Genomic DNA, 12959 nt, shown 5'->3' with positions numbered 1-12959 from the left:
TGCTCGTGCTCACACATATACTGAATGGTACACACCTGTGCCTTCTCACTGGAGCCAACAAATTGCAGCACAGAAAGTAAAGCACTTCCACAAGTTGTTCTCAAGATCAGCACTTCAGCCTGCATCTCCGCTCCGTGTTTATTGGCCAGACCCAATCATCCTAGAAGAGACTCTACAGCATCACATGCCCAACAGATGGGAAAATACCCATGGCTTGGTAGGCCAGATCTCCACTCCTACAGCACGGTGCAGGCAACAAGTTTCTAAAGATCATAAGTAGTGATCCTGAATGCAGCGCAGCTTACATAGCGAAGTCTCCTCCAGCTAATTGTTTGATGTGTGAAAAAACACACCACCACACAAATTAAACGCGGCGGTTTGACTATGTCTGATTTGCAAGGGAGCAGCTCCCCAACACGCACAAACGATCCACCAAAGACAAAGGCGAGTTGCGCGAAATTACAAAGCGCCCCAATTTGCATGGTAATTCTTTCTAATTAAGAAAAGAAGCGAGAAGTTGTTTGTTATAAACATCAGCAGGCCTTGTGCAAATACGAGCAGCTCACAGCCAAGCCGAGCGTTCGTCAAATCAAAGCGACTTTCCCGAGAGTTTTATTGGTACAGCTGCAGCGCATGCATTTTATCACACATGCTAATAATCCCGGTTATGGCACTAACATTTTAATCATTTGTTCTGTGGGCTTGTTTCTCAAACAATTAGCACTAATGAATGGCCAAAATTCCTCGGATCATATATGTCTAATTGCAGTCAAGAGCAGTTATTGTCTGCACGTACATTTCAATTCACCTCTGGGGATAATGTTTGTTAATTGTATTTCTTTATACAGCAAGTGAAAAAAGGCTGTTCGCTCCAAAAGGGACTAAGTGTTCTCTTCTTTCCCTTTGTTCCCACAAGAAGCTAAAGTCACTTCAAGAGGCACTTAATCCCATCATCCATGGTTACAATTGCCTTACAGCATCAATCAAAAAGAATCTGAAGTAAAATGATGCAGCTATATTGTGTAATTAAAAGCAATTCAGGTAGTTATTGCTTGGGGCATTTTCCAGGTCCAAATACTTCAAATGGCACCGCGGGGATCCTAAATACTGTAGTGTTTTAAATTTGGTCAGCGACAATATCTCACTGAGAAAGGGGAGGAATATGCAAAAAAAAAAAAAAAAAAAAAAAAAAATCTCCTAGTGCGTATTGTAAAGCAGAAGAAAAGAGGAGGACCAGCGGACGTTTGAAGTGACAAAATCTACAAGTCTCCATATAAAAGGGAAATAAAAATATCAAGAAGAGAGAAAAGGGAGGAAAGAGAAAAGGGGGAAAAAAGGGGAAAAAAAAAAAGAAAAGAAAGAGAAAAACAAAACAAAACAATGGAACAAATTTCCCGTGATTGTTGAGAAGTTAACACGGGGAAAAAAAAAAAAGGGCACCGCTTTCTCGGGCGGAAAACAAGAGGCTCTCAGGGCAGCGCCGTGCGGGTACAGCGCGGGGCTCCGCCGGCAAAGTGCGGGATGCGGGCGCTGCGCTCTGCTGCTGGGGGCAGCGGGGAAAGGGAAGGCGTGGGATGTCTGCTGCCGAGAAAGGCACGGCTGCATGCAGACACCTCGCCTCACAACCGCCGCTAACGGTGATCCAATTATGCTAACATCAAAACTGCGGCTGATCAACACATCAAACGCCACGCTTTACGTTCTGATTTGCTCTTTTGTTCTGATCCCACTGAGACCGACGCACCGAAAGAAAAAAAAAAATAAAAAAGGAAGAAAATTTAGAAAGCCTTCAAACTCCAAACTCGGCTTTCTCCCGTGGTTTGGGACTTTCGAAAAGCAGCTCTGCTGAGAAGTCGAGGAATCCCGAAAGAGCCATTGCCTGCCGTTCGAGTCTCCAGTAAGGCTTGTGTGATCTCCCAGCAGCCCAGCGCTACGATTAATGCTCCTGACGCTGATGGAGCCGTACAGGTGTAAGAAGGCAGGAGCCAAGATGGGAGCGGGACCCCCTCTCTCGGCTCTTGGGAAGGCAAAAGAATTATCCCGAGAGCTCGTGCAGAGCCACGAGGGATCCTGCAATTTGGCTGAGGACCTGGGAATGACAAACTGCAGGCTCCAGATGGGGCAGAATGGGGGGAGCAGCATGGGGAGCAGAGAAACTGGGTAACGGGTTGTCGGGGGGCTGGCACCCCATGGCAGTGCTGGCCAAGGTGGGCTGAGCACCGGAGCCTCGTACCCCAAACCCAGTGGGAAATGACCTGGGGATGGAGAGCTCCACTGGGAAAAGAAATGGTGGTGCGGAGAAATGCGGAGAAGAAAGCAGTTCAATGTTCAGATGGAAACAGAGTACCACAGCAAAAGTTGCTGGCGAGTCACTTTAGGGAAAATGTGCGCTGCCAGCTGCTATTTGTAGTTTTTTTCCTATCTCCAGTGAACCTATGTGAGTCGTGTCACTGAAAACCAGAGCCTGGCCGTGGCACGGATCGAGCACAAACCAATAATTCACTGACAATGGCATGAAACCACAGACCCCTAAGCCATAAAATGATGAAAGGCTATCGCAGGTTAAATAGTTAACCAAACTTTCTCCTCCCACCAGCACTAAATTAAAAAAAAAAAAAAAAAAAAAATGACCTTTTATTTACCCCTGCGTGTTCTTTCAACCACATTTGACCCTGCTGTTTTGGTTCACTCGGAGCCCCACCATGCCCTGAATTGCTGTGACTGAAGGTGGGGTTTCTCTTCTCCGCTCAGAACAGTCAAAGAAGGCTGGAGGCAGGAAGAGGACTGAGGGCTGCTCCCATTACTGATGCCTTGAATTTTTCAGGCAGCAAAAATACTGTTTTTGAGGAAGATGACGGAGTGATGCTTCTTGGGTTAATAGGGGAATATAAAAAAGATTTAAAGAACGGGTCATGGTGACAGGGCTGCCTGCCACTAACAGCGACGGGCTGCTCACACAGGAAAGCCTGTGTGCATACATGGCAATGTGTGTGTGCTTCCAAGGTTAACTGGTGTCCTGTCTGGGGGAGCTGTAACATACGTGACATGTGGTGGACGGGCCTCTCCCCTCATTCCGTGTGGATACCTCTCTGCAACATGTCACACCAACAGGGCACTGCTGCATCGCTCGTGTTTTGAAGTTTCAATTTCTATAGATAAATTTCAGGTGATCTCAATTATCTAATGAATGTTATCTGTTCTTTGCATTTTTAATCCACAACACCGCACAGAGATTTTTGGGAATTTTGTTTAGCCATACAACGTCCAGACGGAAGCTCTTGCATGACACATTTCTTACAGAATTGCAACGAAATGACAACCCTTTTTAAATCACAAAAACGTCCCGCTATAAGGACAAAGATTGAGCAGTACATCATCAGAAGACTCAGAAAGGGCTGCGTGTGAGATCAGCCATTAGAAGACATGTGTGGCAATGTAAAAGAGATTGCTTTGGGTATATGGCACTGATTTATGATTTGTTTTGGTTTATCGCGCTTGTGTACAAACCAAAGTGTGCTCAGGTCTGTGTGACACCAAGGGACAAACAGGGCTTCTGAAGCTGAGCATCCTCAAGTTTGGGAGGAGGATGGGGCACACAGTACCCACGAGCTGCTGGTGAGAACCCAGTACAATTTTTTGCCTTAGGAAGTGAATACAAAACAAGCACAGATCAATGCTTTTGTAGAATCAGAGAAGTGGCCTCTGTGGAAAAGCAGGGTTTTGAGGAGATGCTCCCTGTGGGCAGTCACACCCAAACACCCCTATCTTGGCAGGGAACAATTCACATTCTTCTCCCTGCCTTGCCTGGGGACACTGCCCTTGCTGCTTCAAAACGCACCCAACCACAACCCTATGCAAACACACATACAAAAATGGGTAACAGCATTTGGACAGAGCTTTTTCCCTCTGTTTTTCATCTCTTTTCTTCACCACTCCCCTCTCTTCCTTGCACAGGCACAGCCGCTGGCCTGCTGCCTGCATGTGTGCCAAGCGCTCTGGGGCCGACACCAAGATTGGGATTCGGAAATGGGTGCTAATTACTGTCATTACCATCCCAGGCCCAAACAGCCACAGCCAAGGACTGCTAACGAATTCCACGTAAAATAAGAAGCAAGCACTTGGTGAAATCAGCCCCGATGAAGCACCGCGGTGCTGTTGGCCAGAGCAGCTGCCTGCACCAGAGCTGCGGGGTCAGAAATGCACCGATGCACAGCGAGAGATAGCAGCAAACTGGGCTGGCCCTGAAAACAGCTCCAATTCAAGTTGCAATTACAATAAAATTACACCTGGTAATATTTAAATGAAGCAGCTGGGCAAAGAAGAGTCGGTATCAATATACCAGGGAAGTTGTCAGAAGGAAGACATTTGCCCCATGCTTTGCCTCTTTCAGGATTTCGGATGTTTTATCACCAGTTCTGTTCTCTCCAGTTTGTGTTGCGGTGAGGCGATTTCACAAAATGAGGTCTCCTTCATACTTCTGAGGACTTTTCATCAACTAGGCTGCATTTCATGTCGATTTACAATTTACGGCATACTACACTTGCCGTGCACCAACAGCTCAGCGGTTCCTGTGCACGCACTTAGAAGTGTATGCAAATTGCGCCACTAAATAAAGCGCAGACACTTTTACTACTCAGGAGAAACAAAACCATACCGCAATCTTCTCTGCACGTTGGGATTGCTCCTGTAAAGCTGCTCAAGCATGTGCTCTGCCCAGAGAAATCAAGAGGACTCGTCAAGCACTTACAATTGCCCGTGTGCTGAAGCGCCCGCAGGACTGAGGATTCATTTGGGGTGCTGAAACTCTTCTATATGTGTTTGTAGGCTATTCATAGGTCAACCTCCTGTTTTATGTTTCTGGGACACAGACGGGTGCAAAATCGAGACTTGGAGGCTTGCAGATGCAATCCAGCTGGTGAACATCTTTTTAACAACATAAAGGCAGTCGTTCTCAACTGGGAAATAAACTGCGTGTTATTTTCAGAATCTGATGAAAAGGAAAAATACGATCTATGTTTCATCGAGCATTTCAGATTGAAGCCTCATTTTGCATCAGTTCTGCTTTGTTTCTGTGCCAAACAGCTGAGCGGTGAGGAAAAATTCAGCCAGCAATTAGCGAATATGAAATTGCTGAAGAAACCAAAATACATAGTAATTACATTCAGAAAAATAATTACATCAAAGCTGATGTCATATGATAGGAGAAAGAACAAACACACGCTGCCGTTAGTTCCCCAGCAAATGCGGCCGTAATAATTGAAAAACAATTACTTTCTGTGTTGGATTTCAGTGTGGAGCAAATTCTAAAATATTTCCTAAAGAGATGATAAAGAAAGCTCCCAAATTGCTCAGAGTTCGGGGCAATACTTACTTCAGAAATGTCTTCAGGCAGAAATTCCTTGCTGCAGTACAGCTCAGGATGGCACAAACAAGCAGCTGTGTTTATTTTTTAACTAGTCAGATTTATAAGAGCAATGAAATCCCTACATAAGCATTTTATATTGACCCGATATGGACTTACTGTTTTAACCAGCTTTTTAACTAACTCCACAAGTTAATAAAGGCAACTACATGAATCCTTATGGCCTATACATTAAGATAAGAAAAACATTCATTAAGCAATATCCAGACTGTTTTAATTACAGAAATATCACTCTTATTTGTACTATAATGTTCGTTAAGTACAGTATAACGTTTTCTTAAAATGCCCCAGAGGTTGTTAAACTCTTGATTAGCTATAAAAAAAAAAAAAATCACTTAACTTCAATCACAGGAGTTAACGTCTACTGCAATGAAATTCCAGTACTTTTAATCATACAAAAATGTCATATGTAAATCTTATTAACCATGAAAACATTATAAAAGATCAAATGAATTTTCTATGCCTCTATCTATATTTAATTTAAACAAAATGTGGGAACCTTTCTATGACAGTTCTGGTAGTAGCAATAATATGCCCAGCCCTACTACTTTAGGGCAGATCTCATTTTATTAATTTAAAAAGACAGCAGAGATGGCCCCCAAATTCTGACTTCTACATTTTCATGCCTTAAACTATGTCCCTGTTCAATTATCTACAGTTAAAACACACAAAATTAGTAGGAGAGGTGAGACTAAGCAATGTTATGGAGACTGCAAAAATTTCCTGTAAGTAAGCACCTGGCAAAGCTTTATTGCCCAATGTCTTTACTTGTTCTTCTGCTTTTTTATTTTCTTTTGCTATGCAAGAATTAAAATTATTACTGCTTTTGAACAATTACAGTGAAAACACGAACACCTACATTTTCTTCCATTTCTTTATTTATTCCATATCTTCCCATTATTCTACATACCTCTCAAAAAAGCCATTCATTTTTTATCTGTTAACAATATCAATAATTAAAAAAATCATTAAGAATGTGACATCGCATTGTGAGACTGCATTAAAAAATTCAACACCTGAAAATGCACTGTGAAGTATTATTTGTTAGTTCTTGTAGTTCTTGTTTGTATTTTCAGACTTTCCCTTACAATTGAAGCCAGATGTTTTCTTTAAAAGAGAAAAAAAAAAAAAAAAGGAAAAAAGAAAAAAAAAATAGAAAATAGAGAGAGAGAGATTTTAGGATGTTGGACTTGAAGGAAATGGCAAATACTGTGAAATTAAGGATAAAATAGTTGGCACTATCAATTCCATTTGACCACCCCCTCAGTCAGTTGAAGGATGTTTTTTCATATGGAAACAGGCACACCAACCCCTAACACAGACACATCCCTCCAAAATCATCTCCTTGGTAAAGTCAGGAAACTGGAAATGTTATATTTAGTGCCTATCCTCTTCTTCAGGCCCAGACCCCTCCAGTCACCAAAATCTTCAGCATGAGGAATAAACTTTGCACAGAACACACCAGTGCCACTTGAAAAGGGGCGAAACTCCCTTGCCCTAACTGACCCAGGGATCAGTTAGGTCCTGCCCCAAAAAGGGAGTGTATGTGGGGGTGGCCAGAGCCCCAGTTTCACCCTTCAAGGGGGAACGCAGTCATAACCTTTCTCCCCATCCAGACAGGTCACTGAAGGCTCCAAGGAGATGAGCCCACTTGGATGAGAAGGAGCTACTTTTATCACTTAGTTATCTCTAAACATTCTCACAGAACTCTTCACATCAGCTTCGCCACATCTTGGGAGACTTAAAGTGGTCATAAAAGCATGACCCCAGCCCCTCTGCAGATCCTCCACACGGTAAGCCCCATCCCATTTGATGGTCAGTCGGCCACTGGCCGCGGCCAGAGTTCAACAAATCATCATCAAGAACGGAAGAGAGACGGGTTGAAAACCTCTGCAAAACATTGTGCATTTATTTTCACAAAACAAAAAAGAAGTTCAATGGGCAGCAAGAAGCCCCTCTTGGGCACTGGAAGCACCTGGTGAGCCTGGCTCTGTGGAGGCACGAGGGCAAGGCCTCGCATTACAGGCTCTGTGGGGGCTTCTTATCTGTATTTCACAGGTGAGATGGCTTGTGTGGCTGCAGTTGCTACAGCCTCTATTGACCATGGCCAGTGAGAACGCAAAAAGCCAGCCGAAACTCAGGCAACACTGGCAGTCAAAGCTGCTCTCTTCCCCAATGGCCTTGATCCATGGCTCCCCAAAGTCTTGATGCAGTACTTACTGTGAGATTAGAAAAACGTATTGCCTCCATTGCACAAACAAAGAAAAATGCTTTTGGTTTCTAACGTTCATATACAGTATATAAGCAACAGTCCTGGATTACATGTAAATAAAACCAGTACAGAGAAAAAGGATTAGGTCTACTTCCATTTAACTGTTTTTATGGCATTTTAAATGAGCAGCTGTGCTTCTGTAAGTAAACATTATACCACTGAACATCCGTATAAAAACTAAGCAACATACAGACAACATACAAACTCTCTGGTAAATAACTTTGTGGAAAAAATTCCCTGTGAAAACATGTAGAGACATCACGTTCTTCTTCCGCTAAAGGTCTTTTTTAATGACCTCTGTCAGAAATATGGGCTCAGACTTACAGAAATTAGATAATTAGTTAATGTATGCCTTCTATCCTGTACTAGAAAAACAGGGAAAAAAGTATTCCATTCTCAAATCTGCCATAGTATTCCATTCTTAAATCAAACCTCTATTTTTATTTTTATTTTTATTTTTTTAACTGGGAATCACCTGAGATACGTTTCAGTACAGAAAAAAAAGTAAAATTTTCTTGAGATACATTTTAATTCTACAGAGCAGATCAGCTATCTGTACTAACAGTAAGAAACAAAGGACTGCAAAAGAGGCAGAAAACAGTCATACAAGTACTGAAGAGTGCTATGGATCAAATTGAAATGTTCTTGCAAAGTATGACTCCCAGATCTGAGATTGTATAATACGTTATTGGATGGTTTCAGACACCAGTTTTAGTTTCACGTCACCCCTTGCTCATCATCATCTGTTTCCTCGCTGATCGGAGGAATGTCAGGGACTTTCAACATTTATCTCCCTGAATAACATTTTAGTCGAGCTAATGTCTCAGTGACAGCAAGATTTGTGGTTAGAGATTAGCATCTGATGCATTGAAAAAAAAAAGAAAAAAAAAAACCAACATGGCATAGCCACTCTTTTCTCCAGAATAGTTCTAGAAAGCAAAGAATTTCCTCTTTTTTTGGGGAATTTGATATGGAAGAAAATGCAAAATAATCTCATTTACTCTGGATGCAATCAAAAAAAGCTACTACTTAAGAGTCTTAAAAAACAGCAACAATGTGTAATTAACAATAAATCTAGAAACTGAATTACTGAAAATCTGAGACCTGGGAAAGGCAGTAGGATATCCTGTCTAAAAGATAAAGTTATTTGTTAGCTTGTAACTATGACAGTCAGAAGTAGGCATTCACTTATTTGCATGCGTGCTTATATTTATGTATTTATTTATTTGCACATGTATCTACATTTACAATTTATTTATTCATGCTTATGTAAGTGTAGATACATGTATCCGTGCATGCATATAAAACCATCCAATATGGCATAATACAACAATAGCATGTATAAGTGGAAAGTGGCAAAAATGATTCCTCTTCCAAAAATCCATATATAATAAAAGTGCTCTTTCCCACAGTTTTTAGTCTCAAATGCTTTGCTGGAAAAAACTGCCTTTTCCCACATCTCCAGCAATGTTATTAAACTGGGAATTCTACGAGGAATTATTCAGTCCCCCAGTGCTGCAGGAACTCTAGGTGGGAGGCTGTCCCACCACCAGTTCCAGTGCCAATGGCTTTCCTTCACAGTGCTGCTGCTCTTAGCATCGCATACTGCAGGCATCCTACGTACCTTGCAAGAACAGGTATGACCCCACAGGTTTATAGCTGCTGAATGCTGAAGATGCATCTCAAGAAGCCAAAGCAGCTCTGCCCTTAATGTTACTGCATTCTGTCTTCACCAAATCCCCGTCAGAACAAAGCAAGCAACCAGGCATTTCGCACAAGAGACACTCCTTCATTTCTGTCTCCTAGAGCTTAGCATTTTTAGCCATTAAACAAGGAAGATGATGACCTCATATCCTCCCTTGTCCCTGCTCTGATTGTTTTGTAGGGCAAGGAAGGAATTTAGGGGCTGTTTGATCAACAGTATGCCACTATACATTAATAGTTGAGAAGATAATTTTTTCGATAACATAGCCAGACGATGATGCTCAGGCCAAAGGAATGGTGGATTTTTTCTGTCTAAGATCCTGCTTGATGCTTGGGAAGTCCTGCTGGCAAGCTGTCCTCCTCCCCACAGTGCTGGCATCCCCCTTTACACAGGACAGAGCACTGAATGGATATGTGCTTAGGGTAAAGTTGAAAGGTAATTACCACCACTACCACAAGTGTATATAAATAATTTCCTTTGCTGCATTCTACAACCATTACATCTTCAGAAGAAGAGTTTAGTTGCTAAACATTTTGCATGCTCTAAAAGATAAGTCTCAGCACACAGCACACTCAAAGAAAAAAATCTGGTGCAATCTGGCCTTAAACACTGCTTTTCCTTTCAACAAATGCAGTTATGTCTTTTGGTCTTTTAAATATATGTTGCCTTTGTTCCTGTCCCAAGCAGTTATAATGTAAACTGTTTTTCCACCATGATAAGAGTCATATTAGCTAACTTCACCATGCAAGGGATGCTGCTAGGTTTTTATCCACAAAAAGGATCTAATAAATACTAGTAGGTGCTTTAAGAATTTATTTTTGTATTAGTTTGAAAAATCATAACCAGTTGGTAAATTTTATGGAATCAACATGCCAGTCTTAAAATATTCTGCTTTATTATTTTCTAGTCTCTCTAAGAAATGTGGTCTATTAGGAAAAAAAACAACCAGAAACGCAAACTGAAGACAAGTTCTTGCCCTGGATGAACTGAGTTATAAAAAGTGAAGATATAGGAGTCTGGAGAGACAAATGTGGGCTCTTGACACTGCTATGCCTTGATTCAAAACATACTTTCATTAGTTAGTTAGTTGCTTTCAAGCAAGCAACTTACACGTCAGTATTTAACCCAGAACTAGGAGTATAAGGGTGGCTGTGAATACAGGAATGATGAAGGACTTTTTAAGACTGTTTATATTTGAAGACCAGTAAAGAAGAAAACAAAAAAGCACCTATGTGCTTTATTCTCTAAAAAGAGAATAAAAGGCTGCAAGAAACCTAGGTTTGGTAGAAGGATGAGGTGAGGAAAACTGGGCAGTATAGACACACAGACTGAAGCCATCCACACACAGCCATGGCTCTAGAGGCAAGGCAAAGCAGAAGAGGTGGCTGTGGATCCAGACTCTGGTTCAGATGGAAAGGAGATGAGTGACAGATATGTAGGATATCTGTCAAGAACCCCAACAGGAAGGATGGGTTTTGTGCAAGCAGGGAGGCAGATGGTGACAGGCTGTGGCCCCAGTTGAGCCACCAGGTAGAAGGCCTGAGGGAACTCTGGAGGAGCACAGTAGAGTGAGATGTGTGACTGAAATGCAGATACCAAACCATCAGTCAGTGATGCAGGAAAGGAACCAGGGTAGGGGTGCACCGAGGGAGCCAGAAGGAACCAAGGTCGAAAGATACCTTAAAGGTGTGTGACAAGTCCGTGGAGATTATAGTGAGCATCAGTGAAAAGCAGGGCCTGAGGAATTTCTTAACACAGCTCCAGAGACAAGAGGAAATGTTTTAACTCAGGGCAACCAGCTGCATCACTTAAGGAAAAGATGGGCAGCCTGGCAGAAGTCTTGGAGAATGAAGCAGTGGAAGGGGGAAGCAAGAAAGGAGGGCAGAGGGGAGGAGGATGGAGGAAAAAGGAACCAGAACAGTCCTGGTTCAGCCAAGTAGTTGAGCACAATGGGAATGGGCTGAGCACCCCAGAGATATCACCCGGTTGAGCACCCTTCTGCACCAGGGCCTGGCTCAGCAGCTTTGCAGTCAAAGATTAGGGACAAAGCTGTGCAAACCAGGCAGAACAAATGGTGGTTCAGTATGCAGGGTGGAAACAAAACGGGAACTTCAGTGCTGAGCCCAGAGGAAGTTCTTCTGAAGCCCTCTAGCTGCGAGCTGTCACCTCACTCAGCAGAGAAAGCAGAAAAACATTTTTACTTGCCATGCATGCTGATCTCCTTCAAACAAGCCATCATTTCAACTGAGGCCTCTGATTGTTTTGCCAGCATTTAGCATTGCATAGAAATAGAGTAACTTCAGCTCCCTGCGATGCAGTGCAAGTGACTGAACTGCCTTCAGTATCCAGAACTACATCCATTAAATGTGTGAAACGCTAAAGGTAACGGTGTCCAACAACAGAAAACGAGGCACAAGGAATTTAGATTGTCCTCAGGAACCAGTTTGCCAAAATTATGGGTAGATGCTAGGGGGAAAGGACAATTAATACAGGGACAGATGGCTAAGCAAAAACAAAAGCCATTATCTGAAAACCTGGCTAAGGAAAGCTTAGCAACTGATTGTTTAACAGAAGCAATTAAGGAACTCCATTAAATACAGTACTGTCAATAGTTTGGATTCCAAGGAACAAGAAAATGGAGGGCCGGCCGCCATTTGTGGCAGCAGCAAACACTTGCTGCACTCACATTAAATACCAAGGTGCACCCATTTTATACCCACCGGCCATTTATTGCGCCTGTTGGAAGGTGGATGAGAAAACGCAAGCAAACCTCAGACCAACAACAAGGAATGCAGCCACCAGATGTGGATGTGCAGGTGCCTGCAATGAGGATTGTCCCCTACGAGTGGCTCAGGGCAGGTTGGCCGCTCCTGTGGCATGGTGGCACTGCAAAGCAGTGTGCAAGCACATCCCAGGAGCTGCCATCTTCGCTGATCCCCAGATGCAGGCACTGACTGCAAGAAATGCCCGTGCCTCTGCTACCAGCACGGGCATTTCTCTCCCGATGTGAGGGAAGGAAACGGAGCCATCACCCACCTCTGCACAAAGCAGTGGCTGAAGCTGCCAAGCAACTCCAGCCCTACTGGCGAGCAATGCTTAGCTTTTTCCCCTGCTTTGCCTGTACTTTGTGTTAGCTACAGGCATGTGTTGTTTCAGCGTAGCGTATCTCTGCGGTGGCACCATCCGTTTGCAACGAGGGTTTCTTTAAGAACGGAAACAGCTTCTTAATTTTTGTATTAAAAAAAAAAAAAAGTTAGTAATTACAGGAACACTGACAGGGTTGCTATAGTTACGACTGTATCAGCCTTTCAGTTACAACTCCCTGTTTTCAAGGGTCAATAACTCAGTTGTCAAAAACCCCACTGGGCAGAAGCCTGACACGCAGCTCGGACACACGTTAAAAAAAATTGCACAGACACAAGCTGGCTCCTTCATACTCAGGGACGTTCAATTTAAAGCCAATGGTATTTTGAGCACCCAGGCCCGGCAGTAGGACTGTTTCTCTTGCCACACCCCAGCTGGCAGGCTGCTGGCCTTGGTGCACCCTATGGTTTTTTGGC

At 43.0% G+C, this 12959-nt stretch overlaps 1 protein-coding gene across 1 annotated transcript in view; it reads right to left on the bottom strand.

The window, feature by feature from the left end:
• CLYBL (citramalyl-CoA lyase) overlaps window positions 1-4053 on the bottom strand; it is a gene marked incomplete at both ends in the record, with an annotated part of 83495 nt that extends 79442 nt beyond the window's left edge. The window contains one exon of the mRNA XM_079540243.1: window positions 3869-4053. Within this exon, the coding sequence (XP_079396369.1) occupies window positions 3869-4053 (185 nt within the window). The remainder of the gene's footprint in view (window positions 1-3868) is intronic.
• Window positions 4054-12959: the final 8906 nt, after the last annotated feature.

This window comes from Tetrao urogallus (assembly GCF_951394365.1).
Source record: "Tetrao urogallus genome assembly, chromosome: 1".
In the NCBI taxonomy this organism is placed as follows: Eukaryota; Metazoa; Chordata; class Aves; order Galliformes; family Phasianidae; genus Tetrao; species Tetrao urogallus.
Note: the sequence above shows the minus strand (reverse complement) of the source record. Positions and strands in the feature narration are given on the sequence as shown.